Source organism: Mus caroli, unplaced genomic scaffold, assembly GCF_978045245.1.
Source record: "Mus caroli unplaced genomic scaffold, Mus_caroli_1 scaffold_14, whole genome shotgun sequence".
Classification (NCBI taxonomy): Eukaryota; Metazoa; Chordata; class Mammalia; order Rodentia; family Muridae; genus Mus; species Mus caroli.
In genome coordinates this window covers 1,819,814-1,832,500 of record NW_028227269.1, presented here as the reverse complement: position 1 = coordinate 1,832,500, position 12,687 = coordinate 1,819,814, and the positions used below count along the sequence as shown (strand labels likewise).

Sequence of the window (12,687 nt, the reverse complement as noted above, 5' to 3'; positions counted from 1 at the left end):
TTGGACCCCTTTACAGATGGTTGTGAGCCACTATGCAATTGCTGGGAATTGAACTCAGGACCTCTGGAAGAGTAGTCACTGAGCCATCTCTCCAGCCCTTGACTTTCTTTTTGAGGCATCTTTCAATGGGACACAAAATTCCTTGAGTTTAGGACCAATTTGGCGTCAATTACGTGTATATTTCTAGTATTTTATGGCCTAGATTAGGTATGTAGAATGATCCAGTGAGTAGAAATGCCTGGGTACAAATTTGACCAAAAGCCATCCTGAAGGACAGGATGTCTGCCAGGTAGGTAACCTAGGTAGGTAAATGTGACAGCCCAGAGTTTGCCATTCCATGTCTGATAAGGATTTGTTCATAAAGCTTTAGTTTTAGGATTTTATGGTTTGCCTCATTATAAGGAAAGCTCTTGAGAATTTTTCTTGTCCCCTTTGCCATGGTGACAATAAGAATTGTGAAATACGAGTTTAATATTTTTGCACTGTGAACAGGAGATTTCATTGAGGCAGCTATGAATCATTAACATGTCTATATTTTCTGAAAAAAGTTCAAAGAATGGCATATCAATGACAGACGAGCTAGATCTCTTTTTACAAATTAAGTTATATTTATCTGTGTGTGTGTATGCAGAAGGCAAACACACAGGGTCAGGAAGTCAGAGGACAGTTTTCAGGAGTGGGTTTTCTCTGACCACGTGTGTCCCAGGGATTGAACCCAGGGGTCAGGCATGGTGGCAAGCATCTTTACTGGCTAACCCATTTTGACTGCCTCTTATTGCCTCCTCCTCCTTTTCCTCCTCCTCCTCATTATCACTAGTATTATTTTATAGTAGACCTGGCTGGTCTAGAATTTGCTATGTATACTAGGCTAGCCTGGAACTTTTGGAGATCCTTCCTGGCTCTGCCTCCAAAGCGGCAGGAGTAAAGGTATGTGCCATCCTACCTAGCTAACTTTTTTTTTACATAAAAAGTTGTTGAGCAAGAGTGTATCTTTGTTCATTTACTAATAATCGTATTAAGAAGTCTAAAATATGTGATAAGTATACCAGTGATACCTACCAACGTGTATTTCTACTTCTCTAAATAGTGATTATTCTGTGTTTACAGTATAGTATCAGAGGAACATTTTGTTTTACACACTTTTTTTCAATTGTATTTTAAGATAATTGTGACCAGGCTTTAAAGTAAAATTGTACATATTCTAGAACTTACATTGGAGAAGATCTGATGAGCTGATCAGATAGCACTTTGGATTTCATGTGAGCTTGTTACGGGTGGAAAAATGCATCTCTCCTTTTGAGACATCTCTTATTTATGGATGTGGTGCCTGAGGTTAGGATTTAGTTGGTCTTGATGCATCCAGTGTGGTAGACCAGAAGGATGAGCCACAACTGAATAACAAAATTCTAAGAAATTATAAGAGCTTTCACGAGGGGCTGTTATTTTAGGCAACAGTGTTTGTGTTGTTCCTCTTCAGTCATTTCAGGAGAAAGGCTGCTGAGAAGCACTGTAGTGAGGGTTTGGTGCATTGGTGGTCTCACACTCACAGTGAACGCAGGAAGCCCCTGCCCAGCTCGGAGGCTCAGGCCAGTTTCACTGAGTTGAGTTTTCTGTTTCTCTGAGTCCAGTTCTAAGTTGAACTTTCTGAGTTTTGCTGTTAGTTTCTTGAGACAGGGTCTCATGTAACCCAGGCTGGCCTCTAACACCACCACACCTATTTTGTGTCATTTTAGGGATTGAACTAAGAGCCTTCTAAAAGGCTTCATGTCTCCCAGGCAAGCATTCCACCAACTGAACCACATCCCCAACCATTGAGGTTTTGTTGTATGAAGAGACCTAGCAGAGGGCAAATCTTCAAGGGGCTCTTATGATATAAGAATGTCTGAAAAGAGAGCTCATTTTATATAAAAATGATTAGTAACCTTCTTGGGATTTTTAGTTTTATTTTGAATTATGTGCTGAATATGCACTGTAGTGCAGGGGTCTCCAGAGGCCAGAGGTATTGGATTCCGTGGAGCTCGGGTTACAGGCAGCTGTGACACAGGCACAGCTGTGACACAGGCGCAGGGATTCAAACCTGGTCCTCTGATGAGCAGAATGTGCTTATAACCCTGAGCCATCTCTTCAGCCCCAACTTCTTGGAATACTAACAAAATACAATTTAATGATATAATGTCAAGGAATGTGTTTCAAAATAGTCTAGGTGGAGGGTAGAAAAATGCGTAGGGGTTTATATGAAGTGAAACTGAGTTGCAACTTATTAAAACTAGGCTATGGGTTCATAGTATTTGAACCTTCTCACAGTAGCAGATTAAACTGTGTTTTTGAGATGCAGGCATTGGATTTGTACTAGCGATTTTGGGATATTGCCCTGGGATTTGTCATTCTGATTGGTCCTTCAGAACTTTTGACCTACCATTCAATTTTGTTTCTAGTTATTAGCTCGAGAAGACATCGACAAAGCTGTGCATGCAGTATTATTTAGAGAAAACTATGTTGTGAAGGTAAGCTCTGATTGTGCACTGTGTTCTGAGTGGTAGGCACTCTGCTGGGCAGCATGACCAACAGCCGCCTCTGCCACGCTCTGCTGGGAAGATGACAATGCTTAGAGCAGCGAAGATGTGTTTGTCTCAGAGACTCAGGGCCTCTCACAGCCATGGCATCCGTCTCTGAGAGTCTGTATAGAGCAGAGCAGCATGGCAGGCAGAGGCAGAGGTGCACACCTCTGGGTGTCCAGGAAGCAAAACGAAAGGAAAGAAGGGGCCAGAGTCTCGGTGCCTTCTTCAAAGGCATGCTCTCCACAACCTACCTTCCATCTGCCAGCCCTGCCACCTAAAGTTCCCACCCCACCTCAGTGGCCCCACCAGCTGGAAACACAAACCAGCACTTGAGTTCTGGGGGACATTTAACATTTAGGCTGTAATATTCTGCCAGAGACTCACTTGCAGGCAGAATGAGGTGCCTCTGGCTCCCCCCTTTAAGCTGAGGAGCACTGAAAATCTGTTACCTCCTTGCAGGATCACTGAAATGTCCCACATCTCGTATGGACCTGCTTGCCCTTGAGGAGTCTGAGTGACTGTTGTAACTGTTCCCTGTCTTTGTCTTACACTAAACAGAACAAATTTTCTATCAAAACTTGCTTCTTCCCCCGGCTTTCCCATTTTGTATTGGGCTATCTGAAACCACCAGCGATTAATTAGTATTTCAGAGTAATGATCAGTTAAGGAACTAATAATCTCTGAGTTTAACAAGCTTTAAAGGAGTCTTCATCTGAAAGAGTGAAATTTGATATTATAACAATTCCTTGGCATTTTTATTGTGATTCATAATTTACATTCTCTCTCTCTCAAAACAGTTTATTCAGTACACTGTAAGAGAGCAGTGGGCTAGGCAGTAACTGATCACTTGCCCATAAGTTCTCATTTGAGTATCAAAAGCAGCAGAGAGTGTATGAAGGCAAGTTCTGCGCTTTGCTAGATTGCTGGTTGGAATTGCTCTTCCCATTCAGGCAGAGCTGTGACAGTGAATCCTAGATATGGAATGCGTGACTGGGTAACATTTAGAAAATTTTAGAAAGAAATAAGACTTTGGTGAGTGAGTTAGGAAAAGCTAAATTTGGTTTATGAGTTGGATAACAAGTTTAATCTGAAGATGCTGAAAGATTTGGAATTTTCCATATTTTCTTCCTGTCCTGTGCTCTCTCTCTGAAGTTTATTCTGCACTCCAGTTACTTGGCGTAAGGGGTAGGCAGCATGGATAGCAGAGCCTAGGAATGGGTATTTCCTCCTTCACTAATAAAATGATAATACGTGAAAATGTTTGTAATTTATCTTTTTATATGACTTTGTTAGAGACTGGATACATATTTACAGCATCTGGCTGTTTTTAAGGAAAGAAGAAAAGAGATGTTACATAAGAAATGGGTTGAAAATGTGGTGCAGCCTCTTCAGCAGAGAATTACAGATAAAATAATTTCATATAGGCGACCTGGAAAAAATCAAGTGAAATATGAACACTGCTTAAAGCACACAAATAAACCGGTATGTTTATTATTTCCCTTACTTAATTATGATCTGCTTGGTCTTCCTCTCCTGTTGTTTTTTTCTACTGTCTTACTGTGTGCCTGATGCTGCCCACAGCTTCAGGCACTAGGCCCACACTGGAGGTAGAAAGAGGGAGTAACGGTCCTGGAACTCTGCCTCCTGCTCCTTTGATCAGGAAGCACAAAGTCTCCAGCACTGCTTACCAGGCTGTGGTCAACGGCAAGTCTCAGTTCTGAGCAGGGCCAGGAGAGTGGCAAGTCTCAGTTCTGAGCAGGGCCAGGAGAGTGGCTGCTTCTCTGCGGCAGTGAGTGGGAGAAGGGGACTGTGTGACCATGCAGAGTCAGGTGACTGCTAAGCTGAGGGACAGACAGCTCTCTTTGTTGTGGCTTTACAGAACTACAGCATTTCCAGCATCTGATTTTAAAGTTGCTTTTCACTTTGAGGTCAGGAATTTATGTAACAAATTTAACTGTGCTCCTTGGAATTTATAAGAAATACAGAAGAGTGTAGACAGTGTCCGAGACATTGAGAAGCATCAAGTATATTTATAAACAAAACTTCAGAAAATGTACATTGGATATTTATTCCTAAATACCTTACGAGCTGGAACTCCAGGTGTAATCTAAGTGTCTTGAAAGTGTGTGATCTTTCCGGAGTGGAGAAGAGCAACTGAAGCCCTCTTCCTAAGGCTTATCTTAGGAAGGACAGTCCTTTTGAATGGCTCCTCTGCCTCCCACAGCTCGAAACTCTCATGTTCCTGAACCCTGCTCCTCCTGTCATTCAGAGCAGTGGGTGGCATTCCAAGGAGTCCTTCTGGTTAGGACTGGTTAGGAACACTGTCTGTGCTCCTAAAGGTGTGAGCCTAGCCTCGCAGGACCAGGCTGCTGCTGGGGGACATGGGAGAAACCCATGAGGGCGGAGCTTGCCTGTGGCGGGGCATGGAATGGCTGAGCAAATATTGATGGATGTAGTGATTTAGTAAAACTACAAAGAGGAGGTCTCTTCATGTGCGTGAGCCTGCCTCCTTTCTCTTATCAGCGTTTACACTCAGTGAAGCATCCCCACTGGAGATAGGCTCACCCATGTGCTGTGTGCTAACATCATTCCTACGTCTAGACTTTGGCAGCTTTGGGGGAGTTTGGTGGAGTAAGGCCACGCTCCTGTACTTAGGTCCAGATTTAAACTGCTCACTGTAAACTGTAATGGAGACCTCACAGAGTCTCTCTCTCTCTCTCTCTCTCTCTCTCTCTTTTTTTTCCCTGTAGACTAAAGTGTCTTCATCATGTCTGTTTCAAAAACAGCAAGAGTTCAGAGAAGCAAAAGGGACCAGTTACCAACATGGCAGAGGTGCTTTGCGACCAACCAGAGGCCGCATTGAAGACACAGCTAAGTGTCAGATAGTTCCACCCCAAGAGCCCAGACTTGTTTTGAAAGAGTTTGATTTTGCTCTTGTGCCTTTCTATAGGAAAAACGCATGACACACAAAAGGAAGCCAAAGAAAGTGAGAAGGGTCTCTCCTTCACCAGATCGCCCCCATTCTCGCTCAGGCCCCGTTGCACCAGTCCCAGAGAGAGGCAGAGAGCCTCTGCACGGCTTATGCAGAGCAAGCCTGGTGGCAGGAACAGGTACAAGGGAGTCAGGTAAGCCAGCAAGCCGGGAGGGGCGGGGAGGGGTGGGGCTGAGCAGTGGGGTGGGTTGAGCTCTAGGAAGTATCCAGAAAGAGAATAAGAAGGGAGCAGAATGGAGAAGGGGTGTGGTCAACTGCTGGTGGCCACTGAACCCCAGTGATAGAGTCAATATATTTTTAAGTGTTTATAACAAAGTAATTTTTGAAAACCACTGTGAATTTTCACATTAATAGTAGGAACAGTCATAATTGTTTCACTAAATGTAGAAAATTAATATAATTAAAAATCTAGTCACCCCCTCCCCAGTTAGCACAGTTTAGGGAGACAGAAACGAACTTACTTAATTTGCAATAAGGTCCCTTTGAGTTTATGAACCAAAAAAGCTCACTCTTGACACTTCAGCTTTGTGCCAGAGAATTTTTTTTAAAGGTTTATTTATTTATTTTATGTATGTGAGTACACTGTAGGTGTCTCAGACACACCAGAAGAGGGCATCAGATCCTGTTACAGATGGTTGTGAGTCACCATGTGGTTGCTGGGAATTGAACTCAGGACCTTTGGAAGAGCAGTCAGTGCTCTTAACTGCTGAGCCATCTCTCTAACCCCTCGCCAAAGGTCTTAATTAATAAGACAAGGGAAAGAAATAAAAGGCAAAAGAGATGGCAAACAGTCAACAAAACCCTCCATATCTAACAGAGAATATAATGCTCTATATAGAAAACTCAGAAGGCTATAAATAAACCCTCCATATCTAACAGAGAATATAATGCTCTATATAGAAAACTCAGAAGGCTATAAATAAACCCTCCATATCTAACAGAGAATATAATGCTCTATATAGAAAACTCAGAAGGCTATAAATAATTGCTTTGTTTTTTGAGACAGGATTTCTCTGTGCAGCCCTGGCTCTTCTAAATTATAAATAAAATATTAAGAATAAAAGAGTTGGAGGGAGGGGCAGGTGATGGTAGGTAACTTTTAGGAGTTTGTGTTGAGGGTGTGGCCCTTGAAGGTATGCTCCAGTGGATGCCCCTCACAAGTCTATGGCCAGCACAAATCGTCTCGGTGGCTGAGTGCTGAGAGATGGGGAATGAATCTAGGAGGAGCTAAGGGAGGCGTGAGGGTTGACGGGATTAAAGTGCACTGTATGTATACATGTATGAGATTCTCAATTAACTAAAATATTAAAATAAAGTTTAGAAAAGATTATCAAGTACAAAGTCAATTTACAAATCACTTTTATTTCTCTATAACTAGCCAGAAAATTAAAAGCATGTGTAATAATAACAAAACCAGAACACCGCTAACTATCCACAGCACCACACACATGATTTCCCATGCTCACATGGTACTTACAGTGTTTGGGACCAGAAAATGCTTTGTACTGAGAAACTTTGTTAGGATTGATTTTGTCCAGAGTAGTCGTATTTAGAGACAGTTCTCACTGTTAGGGAGGTAAGGCTGTATGGATAGAGGCAGGCATATTGCTTGAAAAAACCCTGCAATAAAGTTATATATATATATGTATATACTGTTGTTTTTATTTTTAATATTTTATTTATATTTCAGAAGAGCCAGAGCAATCCAGTCTCAAAAAAACAAACAAAAAATATTTATAGCCTTCTGGGGTTTTCTATCTAGAACATATTATGTTAAATATGAAGAGTTTTATTGTTTTCCATTTCTTTTACCTTTTATTTCTTTCCCTTGTCTTATTAAGATCTCTGGCACAAAGTAAGTGGCAAGAGTGAGTTTCTTTGGTTCATAAATTCAAAAGGGAAAGGTGCTCTTTCAAAGGACCCAGGTTCAAATCTCAGCCCCCACGTGGCAGTTCACAGCTGTCTGTAAGGGGAGCCAGCGCTCTCTTCTGGCCTCCATGGGGACTGCAGACATGTGGTACTCAGGAACACATAAATGCAAAACATAGACACGAATAAATCTCAAAAGTAAGTAACTGGATATAAAAGAACTCCCTCCTCTCTCTGGCACTGCTCTGTGACTTCAGTCATGACCGTCCAGGTAGATGTCTGGTTCTTTCTGTTTGCCGCAGTAGACACACTGCACACGTGTCTCGTTCCCCCTCTGCTCTGAGGTAGGCAGGATTTTGCATCCCAGCACAGCATGGCCTCACAACTCCACCCCAGCTCTGCTTCTCCAGTGCTGGCTCACAGGCAGCTGCCATTTGCTTCTCTTTCCCTGGAAACTGTTTCCCGTCCATCATCTCATCCCCAGTGATGTGCACTGCGCTCTACTCTGTTTCTTTCACCATTAAGACCATTTTTTTTTAGTTGTTTTTTTTTAACAATTTTTATTAGATATTTTCTTCATTTACATTTCAAATGATATCCCAAAAGTCCCCTATACCCTCCCCCGCCCTGCTCCCCAACCCACCCACTCCTGCTTCTTGGCCCTGGAGTTCCCCTGAACTGAGGCATATAAAGTTTGCAAGACCAATGGTCCTCTCTTCCCAATGATGGCCGACTACATATGCTACATATGCAGCTAGAGGCATGAGCTATTGTTCCACCTATAGGGTTGCAGACCCCTTCAGCTCCTTGGGTGCTTTCTCTAGCTCCTCCATTGGGGGCCCTGTATTCCATCCAATAGATGACGGTGATCATCCACTTCTGTGTTTGCTAGGCACTGGCATAGCCTCACAAGAAATAGCTATATCAGGGTCCTTTCAGCAAAATCTTGCTGGCATATGTAATAGTGTCTGGGTTTGGTGGTTGATTATGGGATGGATCCCCGGGTGGGGCAGTCTCTGGATGGTCCATCCTTCCATCTCAGCTCCAAATTTTGTCTCTGTAACTCCTTCCATAGGTGTTTTGTTCCCTATTCTAAGGAGGAATGAAGTATCCACACTTTGGTCTTCCTTCTTCTTGATTTTCATGTGTTTTGCAAATTGTATCTTGGGTATTCTAAGTTTCTGGGCTAATATCCACTTATCAGTGAGTGCATATCATATGTGTTCTTTTGTGATTGGGTTACCTCACTCAGGATGATAGCCTCCAGATCCATCCATTTGCCTAAGAATTTCATAGCTGAGTAGTACTCCATTGTGTAAATGTACCACATTTTCTGTATCCATTCCTCTGTTGAGGGACATCTGGGTTCTTTTCAGCTTCTGGCTGAAAATAAATAAGGCTGCTATGAACACAGTGGAACATGTCTCCTTATTACAAGCTGGAACATCTTCTGGATATATGCCCAGGAGAGGTATTGATGGATCTTCTGGTAGTGCAATGTCCAGTTTTTTGAGGAACCACCAGACTGATTTCAGAGTGGTTGTACAAGCTTGCAATCCCACCAACAGTGGAGGAGTGTTCCTCTTTCTCCACATCCTCACCAGCATCTGCTGGTTAAGACCATTTTTATTTAAACACTAACAGTTACAGAATTTCTCCATGAGGCACTCTGCCATCCATCTAACTTAAAAAGGCTTCATTCTACACCTGAATTATGCCCTGGTTTTAGGTTGTATACCATCTGAACACCATCCTCCCAAATCTGTCATTTCTCTCAATGCTTAAACAGCTTGGGTTGGCTATAAAATGACACCCAGTCTCCAACCAAGACCCAGAAATCTGAGAATGACTTAAATATTACCTGAAACTATAAGGAGCACAAAACATAGCTTCCAAAACTTAATTTATAGGGACATCTGATCACCTGGACAGTCTGCAACATGTTGGAGCATCAATCTGTGGCCTTCTGGCCCAGGATCAACAGACAGACCTTGTGAAACAGGAATCATAAAGGACTATCTTATTCTGTCTTGGCAGAACTAAGCTGTCAATTATCCTGTATCTTGTGTCCTTTCATGGACAGTATAGGTCTGTAGAAGAAATAGGCAATTTCTGCCCAATTGCTACCTTGGCACGATAAACAACCTTGCCTGGAGGTGGAGATGCTCAGTATCTTTGAACTGAAGAAAGTGGGTGCTGTCAGGAGCAGGTATGTCTCAGCATCAAATGATCAGATAACATTAAATGTCAAATTCTGTGGATCTCTGACGTTTTTGAAAACTATCTATGGAAAGTATATCTGAACTGTTAAGCCTTAACTATTCTCAGCGATCTCTAATTGAAATATCTTGAAAACACCCTTTTAATTAACTCAGAACCAGGAGTTTGCTATCTGGCCCTTAACTCGTATTGCTTAAACATTTAAAAATTTTGTAATAGTAGCTATAGAAGAACTAGGTCTAAGCTTTGTATTCTTAACACTTTGAATCAATAGAAGAAATTTATACCAATGAAAACCTTCAATCTGTATCACAATAGATCAAAAAATAATTTCTGTACCACTGTCAGAAATTAGAACTTTAACTTTGTAACAATTATAAGGGTTTCTACTAATGTAAGATGTACCTATGCAATGTTTTGTTCAAGAGTAAATTTGATAACCTATCCCTATTTGTCTATTTCTCTAACTTCTACGATTTTACTATATCCCCCCCTTTCCTCTTCCACCCCTCCCTCCCTTACCTGAAAAGAAAGGACAGAAATGAGGAAAGGGAAGGTAGAAGTCCCTGAGTTTAAGCTCTCTAGTTCCCTCTCTGTTCAAAGCTACATTTGTAAAGTATCCCTTAAAATGGCAATGTATCCACAGTGTATAACATAAGCAGAACCATCCCTCACAACAGACGAGACTGGGACAACCACCTTCTTTTGTCTGATTCTGGCTGAACTGGGTGAACTGGGGCGAAGGATTCCCCTTCAGGGGGCCCAAAGGGAAATAGGAAATTTGGCTTTGTCAAAGGAGAGCTAGCCAGTATCATTTGCCTTCCAGTCACTCTATGCTGAGAACGTTCATTGCTTAGCTGACACCTTGACTATGACAGTCTGAAAGGCTGGATAGGTGAGCTAGTTATTCTGAAAAAGTTCTGGAAGTCAGTCTTTAAAAGAAGCAGCTTCGATGTAGTTGAGGTAGAATCAAACCAGGAGGGAATGGAAGGTCTGGAAAGATTGTGGGAATCTCAGTATCCCAGAATATGAATCTTGTCAGAGCTGTCTTTTTCTTATTCCATCCTGCAGTACACAAAACTCACAAGCAACATATAGTTCTGTAAAGACATTCATATGGAACATATGATTGATTATTGAAGGTCAATAAAGACGACTGCCTTTTTTCAGAGGTTAGTTTGATCACATAATCAGACTGCAATATACATTTCTATACATGCTATCTTAAAGGATGGCATGTAACAACAAGTCATGAGAATTTTGGACCTGATAAGTGTCATTGGCTGTGTAAAGAAATATTAGTCTCAGCCAGTTCCAGAGCTGTCTCCATAGACAGAGACATATACATCACCACATACACATCACCTATTTTGCTGATTGTTTTAGTCTCCCTTTATCATGTCTGATTTTTATCAACTTGGAAGGAACCCATAGCTTTCCTTTTCCTGTGGAGACATAGGCATAGCTCCTTCCTCAGTGTAACACATTTCCCATTTTCCACACTGATGTCAGAGTATCCTTAATATAAACAGGCTTGTTTAGTTCAGTAGTTTTTTTCTACAATCCAATGTCTTCCAGCAGCTGTAGTGTTTTTTTTTTTCATTAGCATTTTTAAAATTTAAGGTTAATAAAGTGCTATGTAATCTATCTGGGGGGGGGTTGCTGCTCCCTTTTGCCTGTTAAGCATCTCCTTTAGAGTTTGATTAGATTTCTCCACATTCACTTGTCCTGTAGGATTGTGTAATATGCCTGTAACATGTTTATAATATGTAAAAAAGTTCTTCATCTTATTAGAGATATACACCGGACTGTTGCCCATTTTAATTCATAGGGGTATTCCCATAATGGCCATAACTTCTAACAAATGTGTAACTACAGAGTCAGCCTTTTCTGATGCGGAGGCAACTGAAAATCCTGAATAGCGTGTTGCACATGCTTAAGTTTACCAAACTCTGTACACTTCCTATCAATAGATGGTCAATTTTATTATTACCTTGTGCCAGAGGGCCTGGCAGGCCTGTATGGGATCTTATGTGTGTTATATATAGTGAATAACTCCTATTTCTGATGATTTGTTGTAGCTGAATAAATAGTGAAGTCAATTCAGAATCATCCTGAATTAGTTCAGCAGTCTCTATGTGTAAATCAACCCTTTCTGCAGGTTGAGAGTCAGTTACTGTATTAAGAGACCCTTGAAAATCTGACAACACCATGAGTATTGCATATAATTCATATATTTAAACTGACTTATAGGGACTCTCAGCCACCTTACTTACATCTTCTGGTTTATATCCTGCCTTTCCTGATTTACTGGCACCAGGGTAAAATGTAGGGGCTCCAGATATTGGAGTTCCCTTTATTATACAAGGGAGAATCCAGTTAGTTCTTTTTATGAATTGGAGTCTCTTGCTTTTAGGGTATTTGTTGTTATTCTCTCCCAAGAAATTACTGCATGCTCTTTGCCAGTGCTCATCTTGTGCCCATAATGAGGTCATCTCTGCATTAATAAAAGGTACCACAATTTCAGCTGGATCCATTCCGACTATTTGTTGAAGTCTCATTTTTCCTTTTAGTATCAATTCAGAGACCTTCTCAATGTAGGTTTTTTAGTTTATTACTCTGTTTATGTGCTAAAAATATCCATTCTAAGATATAATCTTCCCTCTGCATGAGAATTCCTATAGGGGAATGAGTAGAAGGTAAGATGACTAAGAAGCGGAACATCTTTGGATTGATAAGCTCTAGATGTGTAGTCTGCAATTTCCTTTCTACTAGAGCTAACTCCTCAGCTTCAGCTGATAATTTTCTGGGGCTATTTAAATCTTTATCACCTTGTAAGGTTTGAAATAAATTGCTTAGCTCTTGAGTGGTCAAGCCAATCACAGGCCACAACCAGTTAATATTTCCCAGTAGCTTCTGAAAATCATTAAGGGTCCTTAATTGGTTTCTTCTGATTTGAACCTTGTGTGGCCTAACCTTTTGCAGACCTATACTCTACATAATTAATAGAATCTCCTCTTTGTATTTTTTCAGGGGCGATTTGCAATC

General features: G+C 41.3%; 1 protein-coding gene across 3 annotated transcripts in view; it reads left to right on the top strand.

The window, feature by feature from the left end:
- The window catches only part of Fam228a (family with sequence similarity 228 member A), a 32,720-nt gene that overhangs the window by 1,378 nt on the left and 18,655 nt on the right, over positions 1 to 12,687 (top strand). For 2 of the 3 annotated variants that reach the window (XM_021179437.3, XM_029484952.2), the window contains 4 exons: positions 2,436 to 2,504; positions 3,852 to 4,040; positions 5,309 to 5,390; positions 5,509 to 5,683. In XM_021179437.3, the coding sequence (XP_021035096.1) occupies positions 2,436 to 2,504; positions 3,852 to 4,040; positions 5,309 to 5,390; positions 5,509 to 5,683 (515 nt within the window). The remainder of the gene's footprint in view (positions 1 to 2,435; positions 2,505 to 3,851; positions 4,041 to 5,308; positions 5,391 to 5,508; positions 5,684 to 12,687) is intronic. The other variant, XM_029484954.2, reaches the window with a different exon arrangement.